We start from the raw sequence: 15,015 nt of genomic DNA on the forward strand, positions 1-15,015 counted from the left end.
TTCGTCTCCCCTCCTATGCTTTCCCACCCAGCTATGTTTTTGCTTCTTTTCAGGCTGAAAACAATTTACAGATTCCCGAAAGAAAATGACTTCGCCATTTCTCTCAACAGTAACTCAGTTTGGGCAGACAAGGTTACCTGAGGTTTTGGCACGGACGTTTAAATGTCAAGGGCATCTGACCTCCTCCCCCACGTTCCCTCTTAAACAAAAAAGCCATCATCAACATTGTATCCCTTTAAATAACCAAATAATGTTGGAGGCAGACATCCTTACCTCTTGGCTAATTCTCCAATCTCAGAAGGCTGACCTGTGGGGGGAGTGAGATGAGCAATAGGGGCATGGTGACTTTGTGTTTGATCTGGTTGAACCAAAATCAGCTATATCTAAATGCTCCCTGAGCCAAAACGAACCCAACAAAAAAAAAGCCTTTCTCAACGAATAAGTGGCAAGCTTCTTATTGATGTGTTCAACAAACTATCGGAGTTTCGGTCGGTCGTGATAGTCATCGGGTGTGCCTCTCCTGATTGCACCTTGAAAGTCATCAAGGGAGGAAGTGTGTCCCATAGAACTTGTTTACAGGCTCTGGCAAAAAGACAGCTGCTTGAAGACCATTGGCCAAAGGGTGACCCTTCTCTGTGTGGGAAGGTCAACTTATCCTGCTGAGTGCTCAGCTTTAGGAGGTGTGTAGAACAAGAGGTCGTGAAGGAGGAGAGGGCTTCCTTCCAGCCAGTGCGGTGCCAAGCATGTAATAGGTATTCATTAAGCAGAAATTCCTCCAGCCAGACCAGTAAATCTTCCCAGGTGATTAAGGAGCCAGTAGATGTTGTAGCCTGCTCATCCTCTGAGCCATTTCTTTCTGGTGGGGTTTAAGGATGAGGCGAGAGGTGAGCTATAGGTTAAACTTACAGTGAGAGAGGGTCACTGGAGAGGCAGAGGTGTGGTCTTGGTGCCCCACCCCAGGCAGAGTAGAAAGGATCAATAAAGATAACATCCCTACAGCACCAGCTAGCTTTGGGGACAGTCTGTAGGAGGGAAAGAGGGCTACTGAGAACGGATGGCACCTTCTCAGAGTTGGGACAGTTGCGTCCCAGCCCCAGCAAGGCTTCTAGAGTGGAAGTCAGAGTTATCTAACTTGTTCGCTGGGGTCCATCATTCTCGTCCCCTGACTATTCTTCAGCAGGATTCTTCTCCCAAGTATCCGGGCAGGATTTATCTTCCTATCAGCTTTTCTTCCATTCCAACAATTATAGGAAGTCCCCACCCTGAGCACATTCCATACATGTTTTCCCACCGGAATTCCTAGGCTCTGTAGATTCAGCCGTTTATGCAGTAGAATAAATAGATAATAACTGTAAAAAGTGTATATTCTGTGGCTAAAAAGCACATCTCCTCTGAGACAGGTGGGATCGTTCAAAGCATATATATACTGTTCATCTTTGTGGAATTCTTATAAAACAGGTGTAAAGTTTTTAAAAAGATCAACTCTGGAAAGAAAATGTTACAAACTGAATGGTCTTTGTATTCTTCACAACTGAAGGAGCTGGAAAGCCTGTGCCATGAGAACCTGAGGGTTTTCATTATAAGTACAGTTAAGTGTTCCCAAGTAAATCTGTATAATATAGCATCTCACTTCTTCTGCCTGGCTGTTCCTTTCTGGTAGTTGGGAAGACAGTGTGGGTGATGAAAAATCCCAGGGTTTGGAATCAGACAAGCCGAGTCTCATATTGCAGCTCTATCACCTCCCTACTAGCTATGAAGTCATACCCTGGTTACTTGGCTTTCTCATAAAATGAGGATTATGGTACAAATGCATATGAAGTATCTAGCACAGTCCCTGGCGTACTCTTAAGTGCTCAACAAATGTTACCTCCTTCTCCCCTTATAACTCCAAACATGCTCGCGACGCACACACACACACATCTACCTATGTATATATCTATTTATGTGATAAAATATTATAATTTGTTCAATAAGTAACTGTATGAGGTTCTGAGGACACACAAAAAAATATATTACGGAATCTGTTCCCACAGAGCTGAGTCTGGTGGGGAAGTAAAGTCCAACATGATACGTGTCATGAAAGAAATGGTCTCAGGATACTAAGGAAGGAGCAGAGGCAGGGCTGGGATGAAGAGCTGGGTTGGGAGATCTGGAAAGGTTTCCCAGAGTATGGGGCCTATAAAAAGGAAGGCACATGTTTTGGGAAAAGGAAAGTATATGCTAGATGATCAGAGAAACTGTGGTAGGATGGCAAGAGAGGAGGCTAGTGGGATGGAACGAGTACAGATGTCAAGTGGGTCTTTTGTATGGAGCTAGGGAAGATAAGCTTTCTCATGGAAGTTACAGAGTGTCGTTGAACAAGTTCAGGCAGGAGAGTGACACATCACATTTGCATTTTAGAAAGCTCTTCCTGGGAACAGTGTTAAAAATGAATTGAAAGGGAGGTAGGCACAGAGAAGGGAGAATTATTTGAAATTGATTGTAGGGAACCAGGTGAGACAAGATGAAGGCCTGAATTAAGGCAGTGCCTGTGAGGTCTGAGAGAAAGACAGGCATTCTGCATTCCGTGTTAGGAGATGGGGTCTTCAGGACTTGGAGACTGATTAGGTGTATGTGGATGGTGAATGAGCAGAAGAAGAGAATCGAGGATGAATACCAGGCTTCTGGCCTAAGGTGGATAGTGGGGACAGTCACTAAATGAGGTGATATAGGAGAAAGGACTAAAGGGGAAGATGAGTTCAATTTTGAATAAGTTGGACTGGAATTGAGTTTGGAGTACCGGTGAGTCATCCAGGGAGATCTGTCCAATAAACTTCAGGATTTCCAAGTGAGATCTATACCAGAGTTATAGATTAGAAATCATCAGCTTATGGCCTATAATGATGCCCAAGGATGGATCCCTGAGATACACCGCTAGTTCTCGGGGGACTGCAGAAGAGGAACCTGTGAAGGAGAGTGGAAGGAGTAGCCTAGAGGTAGGAGGAGAACCAGGGTACGGTGGTATCATAGACACCAAAGGCAGGAGGGATCAAGAGTAGGGAGAGCCGACAGATTCGACTAGTGCAAAGAGGCCAATTAAGACCAAAATAGGAAAATATCCATTGGGTTTAACAATATAGGGCAGTTACAGAAAAATAGTGAGAAAAGTCAGACTGCAGGGACAAAGGGGACACATCAAATCCAGTTCATGCTTTCAAGAGCTTTGATGTAAACGGAAAGAGAGAAGACAAGAGCAAATGGCAAGAGGTGCAGTGAAGCTTTGCTTTGCTTTGTTTTGGTTTGAAGATGGTAGGGACTTGAGCACTGTTACATCTAGAGAGAAAAGAGCCAGTAGAGAGGAAGAAGAGGAAGATTAGAAGAGAATGGATATGACTGACAGTCCAACATCTTTTTTTTTTTTTTTTTTTTTGCGGTACGCGGGCCTCTCACTGCTGTGGTCTCTCCCATTGTGGAGCACAGGCTCCAGACGCACAGGCTCAGCGGCCATGGCTCACGGGCCCAGCCGCTCCGCGGCATGTGGGATCCTCTCGGACCGGAGCACGAACCCGCGTCCCCTGCATCGGCAGGTGGACTCTCAACCACTGCGCCACCAGGGAAGCCCAGTCCAACATCTTGAGTGAACTTATACCACCTCCTGATTGGAATGCTCCTTCATGGTATCTGTCCCAGATCAACACCTACTAATCATTCACCGACCAACTTAACTGCCACTTTCTCAGTGACTTACCTTATTTTCTTAGTCATCCCACCTGTTTAACATCCATCATCAATGCCACACAATACCTTCTGAGAAGGCAAAGACTGAATGTCTTGTTCTCAGCACTGGCACAGTGCTTGACACAGAAACAGTACTCAAATACTGAATCCGTGTAGCTGCCCTCCTGGTCAGGACCAGCCTGTGTATTAATAAAGTCCAGTTTAAATACAATAGGCTACCAATTTTCACTTCTCAAATGGTTTTCTACCACCTTTATTTGGCAATTCTGGGTTGGGTTAGTTTAGGACTACTTGCTAGAACTGTGAAGCATATGGATCCTGTGAAGGCAGGAAAGTTGCGAGGTATTTCCCTGGTGGAATGCACCTTGCATTTTTCCTCTCCACCTTACTTCCTTAGCTATGACTCAGCCAAAGCAGGGGCTACAGCTACTTGAGTCTTTTTGTATCTCATTCTAGAGAATTCTCTGTGATTAATAGGCAAGGTTATAAAGCTTTCTGGGGACTGGATTATTTGTAGTAGAATGATATTTGTCACTATTTCCCAGCTTTTGGGGGGTAAGGATATATTTAGAAAGTGGATTCTCAAAGGGGATATGCCCCTATCACACTGATGTTTCTGGAGAGAACATGCTATTTATCAACGCTACCCCGGTGCTTCCAACAAGGCCTGGCACATAGCGCTCGGTTCAACAAATGCTTGATGAAAAATGAGCGAGCAGCTCTTCAATGGAGTTGAAACTGAGGCTGTAAGGGGCTCGCTTACTCTGGGATGCACTCGTGTCAGGTTACCTAATCCTGCTTTCAGTTCTTGGCAGGAGCCACCCCTCCCACACAGCCACACCTGGCACGTCAGCTGCCCAAGTCTGGGGTTGGGGGTGCGTTGGTAGCCCCCCTCATCGTCCTCCACCTTTCTTCTTCTAAAGTCGGTATTTCTGGGCTAATATCAGAAAGGAATACTCTTTGTGATGTGTTTGGCTGGGGGTAGAAGCAAGTTACAAACCAAACCTTGTGACGCTGTGTTCTCATTATACTTCTGGCTCTTCCTTACAGGCCTTGTACTTGGAGCACTGAGCACTTACTCAGATTGCTCCATAATGCCAAACCTTAATGGTTTTGAATGTCACTAATGCTAATCCCGATACGGGTGAGAAGCAGATGGTGGGAATGGTGACTGTGGGATGCAGAGCGAACACCGCCCTCCCGGGAGAGGTAATTTAGAAGCACTGACAGTTTCTAGCTGTTGGCCAATTCGGCACTGCGGAGGGCGCACCTTGTCGTCCTTGGATGGCAGATTGCTCGAAGCCCAGCCCCATTTAGATAGTCAAGCCCTCTGGCAGTCCCTTCACACGGAAGGTTAGAGTCTCAGTGGCAGAAAATCCAAGTGCCAGGTTTCTTTCCACCTTCTGTGTGCCAGCCCCATCCCCCACAACATCACACCGCCATCCTAGCAATGGTGACCCATGGGTGCCGCGGACTCTTGCCTCCCAGTTTTCTGCCTTTCGTGATTGCAGCAGGAAGCCAGAGTCTCCCAAGTAATCATTTGACTCTCAGCTGAATGTCACCCACCCACCCAGGGGACAGAGAGATCAGAGATTCGAGGGAGAGACGTGGGCTGTGGAAGGACGTGGCCAAGTCTGCGGTCCCTGAGTGAGGAGTCAGTAGGTTCAGTCCTCTTTTCTGCCTGGTCTCTTGGGAAAAAGTTGCCTATGATTTTCCTAACTTTCTTAGTAGCTTTCTAGCTGATATTTATTTCTTGCTGACTCAACAAATGTGCTAGACACTGTTTCATGCTTTATTAAGCATTATCTCATCACAACTCTAGAAATTATTATCCTCGCTTGATTGACTAGGAAACTAATGATTAGAGAGAGAGGAAAAGTAATTTGTCCAAAGTCAATAGCAGTAAGTTGTAGAGCCAGGATTTGAACCCAGCTCTCCTTGAGACATAGTAGGTGCTCAATCCCTACTCGACACATGAATAGTGTGAAATAGCAAGGCCAGAGCTCTTACCCACTCGACGGCTCTGTTCTCTTTCAGCATTTCAGTCTGTACCTCCTTCTTAACCATACGCTTTCAAATGCATTCAGGTAAGACCTGGGAGAAATATTGTAGTCAAGCAGGGCCTTGGAGAGAAGGGTCAGGTAGGATGTGGAGAGGAGATGAGAAAGAATTCAAAATCTATCTTTATCATTGCCCACCCTTTCAAAACCAAAAACCAAATCTAGGGTGGAGAGTATAAATGAGACCAGAGAAGAACCGGGCAACAAACCCCCGTAGCTCCTTGCCAGCCCTGTTCAGAGCTGCCAGGCTAATGTTCAGTGATGGTCTTTACTCTGGGTAACATGATGGCAGCTACTCCCGGGTTCCTGTGTGCGCAAATCACTCACACAATTGACTCATTCTTTAGTCTCCATTGATGACCTATGAACAAAGTGGTGCACGAGGGGAAAAGATGCGTAAGACATAGGCCCTCTCCTCCCGGAGTTTACAATGCAGGACACAGGTTTAGATTCTTTCTTAACCTCCCACAAAGAGACATCCTTCAGTGTGCAAAATGTATCTCCAGTGCCGAAAAAGAATGGAATTCTTGCAGCATGAGGTTGGTCGCAATGACCTCTAAACCCGTCATCTTCATCTCTAAGTGTCTGTAATCCCATGAATCCTACAGCCTAACCTCTGAAGAAGAAAGTGCTTAGGTCATTACAGTTTTCCAATAAAAGCACAGCTACTATTAGCATCAGATTCTTCAGAACAGCCCTGGTTTTGAATATCCTGTCATAAATAAATGTAGTCAGAAGACCACATTTAATAGTTGGTGTCTCTTTAAGCATATGTCTTTGTGCATCGAGAGACTAAATCCCTGTCCTTTGACTAGTAACCTGAGGCACTGCTTCCTGGAGCCTGTGGCATTGGCAGTTCTCTCGCCTTTGCCTCCCTGGCTGTGTGGCCAGGAACCCCTCGGGGGCTGCTGGTGTGTGCTCTGTGTGTCCATGTGTTGATAGCACTTCCCCTCGGACTGCAGCTGCCGGATGCTTCAGCATGCCTTTATATTATAGTAGCCTTTGCCCACGTGGTTGCAGCGAATCCAGTTTAATTCAGATCAGCAAACGCTATCAGGCACATGTGCTAGGCACTGCAAGGACTATAGAAACAAAGGACACTGTCAGAGCTACTCAAGTAACTGTGATGACAAAGATGGTTAAAAGGGGATGAAAGACGTCTAAACAAAGGCATGTGTGAGAAGAGGATAGAAAGAAGAGGAAAACTGCCTGAGGAGAGGTGGAAGGCTGGAGTGATGGAGAGTGAGGCCAGTAGGACCTCGAGGATACGGTGCAGTGAGCATGCCAGGTAGAGGTGATGGTAAGAGCAAGAGGGGAAAGGAGCTGAATGGGGGTGGGGCAGTGTGAGACCGGTTTGGAGATTCAGGAAGGGATGGTGCTTCTTACTTGTAGCTGCTGTTGTTCTTATCAGGACAGTGCAGAGCATGCGTGCGCGCGCGCGCGCGTGTGTGTGTGTCTGTGTGTGTTTTCAGAAGCAGCAGTGGGAATAACTCAGTTAAAAATTCAGGACCGGCAACAGAGTTGGGAACGAGGGTTGAATTATAGATATCTTTTCTGAGGAAAGAAGATTAAAGGAGAGGTTTTCTTTTCTGTTTTGTTTTTCTTTCTGGCTGTTCGTTTTAAGTAGGTCATGGGAACCTCTGGTGGTTGGAAATTGTTGGGTGAGGGGGAGTCAGGCTGGAACAGGCCATCCTGGAGCTCTCTTCTCCCAGCTCCCTTTCCTTTGCTCCTCGCATGTGATTTAAGGGGCACACTGCCATTTGGCCCCGTTATTCTTACATGTATTTTCCTGTAACAATAAATCCCAGAAGTGTTTATAACTGATGAGTACAAATAAGCTGGAGACTAATTATTCTCTTCATTTTCTTCCTTTTTGTCGCAGAGCCCACGTTTCCTTCCAGGATCTGCTCGTCAGCACCTTTACTCTATTTCCTATTCACCTGCCCCTTCCTTATGCTCATCTTTCTGTTCATTTCCCTCCTCTGCCTGTACTGCAAGGCCAGGAAGTTGTCAACTCTGAGCCTAAGCATACAGAAAGAAAAGGACCTCTGGGTGGACCTGAAAAGGGCTGGAAGCAGGACCACAGACAGATTGGAAAAGGACGGTGAAGACAGTTGAATCCCGAGAGGCGCCTGCAGCCCTGTGGAAAGAGTGCGGACTTTGAAACTGGACTGACCAGGAGAGGAGTGCCCCCTGCCTCTGTCCTCCTCTGAGTCTGCGGCCTGGGGCGAGGTACCTAGGACTCAGAGGGAACATTTATTGAGCGCGTATGTGGTGCCAGAAACCGTTAAGTGTTTCTTCACGTGTCACCTCATCTACCCATTGCATCCCCCACAGGAGCTAGGTGACTCTGTTACACCGTCTTCCGCTTGCCACACCTCACGGGGCTTAGGTTCTGCATCCATAGATCTGTAAGGAGAGGAGTACCTCCCTCACACAGCTGCTGGGGATTAAATGAGATCCCATGGCAGAGCCCAGGGCGATGCTTCCCTCTCTTATGTCACTGATTCCCTGGACAACACTCAGTGGTCCTGCCACACTGGCTCCAGGTAATCTTTTGCCTCCAGATAAGATACGTAGGAAAGGACCTGATGCCAGCAAGGAAAAGGGGTTGGGACTATGCCCTTCATTCACATCAAATCTGCCTCCCAATCAGACTGCGGCTTTCTTCAAGGCAGAAATCCCATTTTCTCCTCCAGTCCATCTCCATCCCATCTATAAATGCCACTGACGAGCAAGCTCTGCATAGTAGGTGCTTAACCAGTATTGGTTCTTTAGTGAAAGGATAAGGTATTTTGTAGCCTGACTTTCTTTCCTTTTTTTTTTCTTTCTTTTCTCCATAAGACTTATTAAGTCATTGCTAAGGAAAAACTATTTTTTTTTTTTTGTGGTACACGGGCCTCTCACTGTTGTGGCCTCTCCCGTTGCGGAGCACAGGCTCCGGACGTGCAGGCTCAGCAGCCATGGCTCACGGGCCCAGCCGTTCTGCGGCATGTGGGATCTTCCCGGACCGGGGCACAAACTCGTGTCCCCCGCATCGGCAGGCGAACTCTCAACCACTGCACCACCAGGGAAGCCCAGGAAAAACTTTTTTTTTTAATTTTGCAACAGTGCTCCAGTCAGCTCCCCAAGGCCTCATATCTCCCTTTCCTCCCCACACCCAAAGTTCCATCTGGCTCCTGGCTCTTCTTAGCCAAGGCCTTATTTTCCTTGACCTGACAGCACCGGGTAGCAGGAAAGGTGGCTGTGTCAGTTATCTGAGGGCAGAGGAGTTAACAGTGCCACTATCCCGTCCTGCTCTGGCAGGCGCTAGGAGTTCAGGGGGAATAGTAATCTCAGCATCCTGTATTCTCAGCCAGGAAAAGTCAGGAGGAGGGGGATGGGGAGTGTCATGACTGAAGGCTTCCAACCACTGTCCCCTAGGAGATAACAACTGTCCCCACTGGGCCTGGGGTCCCCTCACCTTTGTTTCAAAAGCAGCTTAGGCCCTGTTGTAGCCAGAATTGGAAATCAATCAGTGCCACCTAACAGACTTGAGAAAACACATCTATTTATTATCTATGTGACCAACAGGGTTGCTTTAACATGCATTAATTTGCATTTCCAAGGCTAGCAATTTATTTTTAATATTTTATCAGGCACACACGTCCTCTCCAAACGTAATTAGTTCCTTTGCAAGGGGATTTTTGGTGGCTATGAGAACTCCCACTGCAGGCCTATGGGTTCCTTGATTTCATCTCCCTTTGTAGCCTCATTTGAAATACTCCAAATGTTTTTTTAAACAGGTCAGAGCATTCATTTCTTCTCTCTCAGGTAAGGGAGCAAATTTTTCCAAAAGCAAAGCTAATGTTAAGATTTCTTAACATTGAAGTGTGATGCTCCCCCCACCCCCGCCGTGATTTCCAGAAACCCGTATTTTAGTTGAATATTGAAAGGAAAGAGAATGGGATTGAACACCATCAGAGAATCAGAATAGATCCTGGTGCTGCCCCCATTTCAGGTACTCTTACCCCCAACCACTGTTCTCCCTCCTTGCCTGGATACTGCCTTTCAGCTCTCAGCTCAAACACCAGTTTGTCGCATTTGAATTCAGCACAGAGACTGCACAGACCAGACACTCAAATATCCGACTGCCCCACCCAGAGCAGAGCATGGGAATGATTACTGCCCAGTGAGCACCTCCTGGGTGTCGAGCACTGGGATGGGTGCGTGGGATCCAGTGGTGACTCAAGCAGACTCCACCCTGCTCCCCTGGGACTATCACCTAGTTTTTTCTGGATGCTCTGTTTTCATTAATGGGAACTAGATAGAACACGTTGGATTTTCTAGGAAGTCACACCACACCATTTGGCTTATAGTAGTTTTCAGGTAACTGAAACCCCAGCGTCTTCTTTCTACCTTTCTGAACTTCTTTAGAATAAAATTTGTTTTCATCCACTTCAGCGGGCATTTTTTACGTGAAACCTCTTCTGTCTCCAGTTATGCCCTTGGTCATTTTAGTTTTTCAGTCTTAACAGAGAAGTTTACTTTTACTCATTGACTTCAGCTTTGCTATTCTATGTCACCACCTGGTTTTATTTTCAGCTTCTTGTGTTAGTAAATCCTCCCTGGCAACAGGACAAACCTCTGTCTCAGGAGTTGGCTACCTGTAGCCCACAGGCCAAATGTGGCCCACTACCTGTTTTTTAAAATGCAGTTTGTTGGAATACAGGCACTCCCGTTTGTCTAGATATTATCTATGGCTCCTGTCATGATATAATGGCTGAGTTGAGTAGCTGTCACGATAGACTCTATGACCTGCAAAACCTAAAATGTTTACTATCTGGCCCTTCATGGAAAAAGTTTGCCACTCCCTGCTCTCTTTCAGTGGCTAATGTTCTGTCAGTTTTAACCATGAATTATGTTCCTGGGAAACTTGATTTGAGGTGTTATATCTGTATCTGTTGTGTATCTGACGACTTTAATAAATAATCTTAGGCTCTCCGGATTGGTGTCTAGTCCAAGCAGTTCTGACGCATGAATCCTCTCTACCACACTCCCACTAACGATGAGAAACTCATCACCCCGAGGCATTCCACACCATCAGGTTGAGTTGCAGGACAAGATGACACAAAGAGGAGTAAGGCATGACTACACTCCTTTCATCATTTTCAGTCTATTGAGGTACATGGATAGGAACAACTGATTTATGGCAGATGAATGCAGTTGGTAGAAAGTCATGTGCCATAATAGTTTCTCACAGGAGAAACTATTACAGGAGTTGTTATTCATCCCAGAGTTTCACGGCATCTCCATGCAAAAGGGGCTGGTATTCCCTTCCTGCAGGTAAGAAATTGAAGCTCAGAGGGGTTGGGTTTATCTAGGATCACTCCACCATGTGCAAAAGAGTAAGAGCTCAAAATTAGGCCCCCTGACAAAAAGTTCTGGACTCTTTCCACAATCAACACTGTGATCAATACATTGATATCAGAAAAATCTGGTGATCATAGTATCCACCTCATATGAGGATCAAATCAGATACTTACATGAAGATAAGTTTTAAACCATTTCAAGTCATAAATGAAAGTAGGCATAACGCAAGTTTTTCCAGGTCTTACCCATCCATGCACAAGAATGGAATTGAATCAACAATAATAATCCAAGTTCTACATACTTTTGCCCCAGAGTCTTGGCCATCTATAAAGTGTTCTTCAAGCATTTCTAGGGCTTCCCTTGGATTCTGGGAATTCATATGAGTTCACAAACAAGTCCCCTCCCACAGGGCTTCCTGCTGTTCTGTTCAAATCTATGAGATCCCACTGCAGCAAGGATGCTGGAGCATGTGAGATGCCAAAGCTAGACGGTGGTAAGCAAGGAAGAGTGCCTAACCCTCAGTTTGTCTTTGCATGACACTCTGTTTGGACTGCAAACAGGTCCAAGATTGTTTGTGCTCCCATGTCTCTAAAGATTTTCTTGTGAAAACAGCTCCTTTTAGCTTTCGTTTAACATCTCCTTTCTCCATAGGGTCTAGACACCAGCCTGTCTGGAACCAGTCTGCGAGACAGGCTTCACGCTATGCTCTCCATTTCTTATTCTCGGCTCCCAGGAACCTCTGAAACGTCTTCATCACAGGCCCCCTTTCTCCTGCAACGTGAGTCATGCAAATTGTGCTTGTGGGAGGCTCCCCACTCATCAGACAGGTCCAGAGAAGTTGGCATTCCCAGTAGGCTCAGCTCAGACTTCTGTTACACTGGCTTTTAATTTTTATCCCCTAATGCAGTAAAGTTCTATGGGCAATGAGAAATCAGAGACAACTTCACAAAGGAGGTATCATTTGAATTTTAAAATGTCAAAAAATATTACGACAGCAGAAGTTGGAGTAAACAGTGGTCTGGGGGCAGAGTTAGCTTCAAGTAAAGCATAGTGTATAGAATAGCTTTGGTTTGATTTAAGTGTCAGATTTATGGAGGGGAGCAATGGGAGATAAACATGGAAACGTAGTTAGGGCAAACTCTACGGTCGGGGAAGGGCAGGAAAAGAAATCATGAACATGGGTAAGAACTTGGACTTCATTTGGTGGACAGGGTGAGCCATTGGATGTTATCTAGTAGGGAAAGAACAGCTGTTCTTTAAGAGAATTGAAAAAGCAGCAGCTCAGGCGATGGATGAGGGTTGTGGGTGAGGGCTGTGGTAGAACCAAGGATAGCCATCCTCAGCAATCTCTTCTACTTTCCCAAGTTGTATAATGGAGATAATACCAATTTTGTGAGGGTTTTGAGAACTGAACAAAATTATCGAAAAGTTTCTGGTATTATATCAAGCTCACAGAGGTAGCTAATATATATCTGTTAAATACAACACATGTTATCAGATTCTTCTTCTGTTTAAAGAATATTTGTCAACCGAATTTTCTACTTAAAAGTGTAGGGATAAGACAGAGTTACATTGTTCATTATTTTTGTTTGTCTTTTGCGGTGCGCGGGCCTCTCACTGTTGTGGCCTCTCCCGTTGCAAAGCACAGGCTCCAGACGCACAGGCTCAGCGGCCATGGCTCACGGGCCCAGCCGCTCTGCAGCATGTGGGATCTTCCCGGACCGGGGCACGAACCCGTGTCCCCTGCATCGGCAGGCGGACTCTCAACCACTGCGCCACCAGGGAAGCCCAGATTGTTTATTATTTTAACTGGCTTTCTATTTACTTTATCTTTTTGATACTTGCATTCATGGTTAATTTACTTGTTAGAAATTTGGAGTTTCTACCATGTCATCTCTGAATCCAAGGCTCCTTCTGCACCAGTTCTGACTGCCTAACAGAGATGTTTTGACTAGAAGCATATTTATCGCATTGAACGATTTGCTGAGATGGAGGACCACATTGGATAAGGAATTATTGATAAGTTCATACATTGTAAATAACCAGCAAATGAAAACCCAAGTTCATTACATCAGGATGGCTGAAATTGAAAAGACTGACAATATCAGATGCTCGTAAGAATTTGGAGGAACTGGAATTCAATACACTACTGATGGGAGTGTAAATCTGTTCAACTATTTTGTCAAATAGTTTGGTAGTTTCTAATTAAATTAAACATACATTCACCCTTTGACCTAGCAATTCCATTCCTTTCATTTACCCAAGAGAAATGAATGCCTATGTGTACCAAAAGACATACACAAGAATATTTATAGCTCTATTCATCATTGCTAAAAACTGGAAACAAACCCATTGTCCATCAGTAGTCGAATGGATTGGTTATAGTTTATATATACCACAGAATACTGCACATTAAAAAAAAAAAAGAACAGGGCTTCCCTTGTGGCACAGTGGTTAAGAATCACCTGCCAATGCAGGGCACACGGGTTCGAGCCCTGGTCCGGGAAGATCACACATGCCGCAGAGCAACTAAGCCCATGAGCCACAACTACTGAGCCTGAGCTATAGAGCCCACGAGCCACAACTACAGGAGCCCACGCACCTAGAGCCCATGCTCCACAACAAGAGAAGCCACCACAATGAGAAGCCCGCGCACCGCAACAAAGAATAGCCCCGGCTCGCCGCAGCTAGAGAAAGCCCGCGCGCAACAACAAAGACCCAACTCAGCCAAAAATAAATTAATTAATTAATTAATTAATTTTTTAAAAATGAGCAAACTACCAACTTACACGACAATATGGAAGAATCTCACAGCATTGTTGAGTGAAAGAATCCAGACACAAGAGGGTAGGTAGTCCAAGAATGAGCAAAATGAATCCGTGGTGACAGAAGTCAGAATAATGATTTCCTCTGGCAAGGGGAGCGTTGACTGTGAGGTAGCACGCAGGACACTTCTGAAGCAACTGAAATGTTTTTTATCTTTATCCAGGGGGTAGTTTCCTGAGTGCATGCATATGTAAAAAGTCACTGAGCTGTCTTAAGATTGAGTACTTTACTGTACGTAAATAACTGAACTTAATAATATATAGTTTAATACATATCAATATAAATATTATAATAATACATAACAATAGTTTACTATATGTAAATAACTTAAACCCGAGTGTTTAAAAAGGCATCTTTTGGGACTTCCCTGGCAGTCCAGTAATTAACACTCTATGCTACCAATGCAGGAGGCCCGGGTTTGATCCCTGGTCAGGGAACTAGATCCCACATGCCGCAACTAAGAGCCTGCACGCCACAGTTAAGAAAGATCCCGCGTGCGGCAACTAAGACCCAGCGCAGCCAAATGAATATTAAACAAATAAAAAAGTAAATTAAAAAAATCTTTCTTTCAAAAAGTATTTGAGAACCAACTAGATGACCAACGCAGAAAAAGGGATTGTAATATAAAAGAGAAATAGTTTTATTTATTCCATAAGCATTTGTCTGATATCTAACGTGTACCAAGACATACACTAGGAGCTAGGCATGCAGAAATAACTGACATCATCCATTTCCACAAAGAGGAAAGGGGAAAGAGATTAATGAGTTATGAGGACTGACTCTTTATGACAAACCTGTGAAGAAACTGAGATTAAACCACAAACCAGGAAAAAGCAGTTAAAGTGTCATGCCTAAGGTCACCTAGCATTAAGGGGCAGGGCGTGTGCATGGACTCCAAAAGCAACGCTCTGTCACAGTATGCTTCCTCTAGCTGTAGAGATTCTGCCATCTCATCATGAGCAAAGATCTGTACACATACAAGGTAATGAGAGGATCACCGGGACAGAAAACAATGACAGGTGCTTGTTTTGTCACACGCTCTCTAACTGCTGGTTGGCTC

General features: G+C 45.2%; 1 protein-coding gene across 1 annotated transcript in view; it reads left to right on the top strand.

Annotated features, from left to right (window-relative positions):
* CD101 (CD101 molecule) overlaps window positions 1-8,637 on the top strand; it is a 34,272-nt gene extending 25,635 nt beyond the window's left edge. The window contains exon 9 of the mRNA XM_065879778.1: window positions 7,660-8,637. Coding sequence (XP_065735850.1) covers window positions 7,660-7,895 — 236 coding nt within the window. The 3' untranslated portion in view covers window positions 7,896-8,637. The remainder of the gene's footprint in view (window positions 1-7,659) is intronic.
* The last annotated feature ends 6,378 nt before the right edge of the window (window positions 8,638-15,015 follow it).

This window comes from Phocoena phocoena, chromosome 1, assembly GCF_963924675.1.
Source record: "Phocoena phocoena chromosome 1, mPhoPho1.1, whole genome shotgun sequence".
Lineage (NCBI taxonomy): Eukaryota > Metazoa > Chordata > Mammalia > Artiodactyla > Phocoenidae > Phocoena > Phocoena phocoena.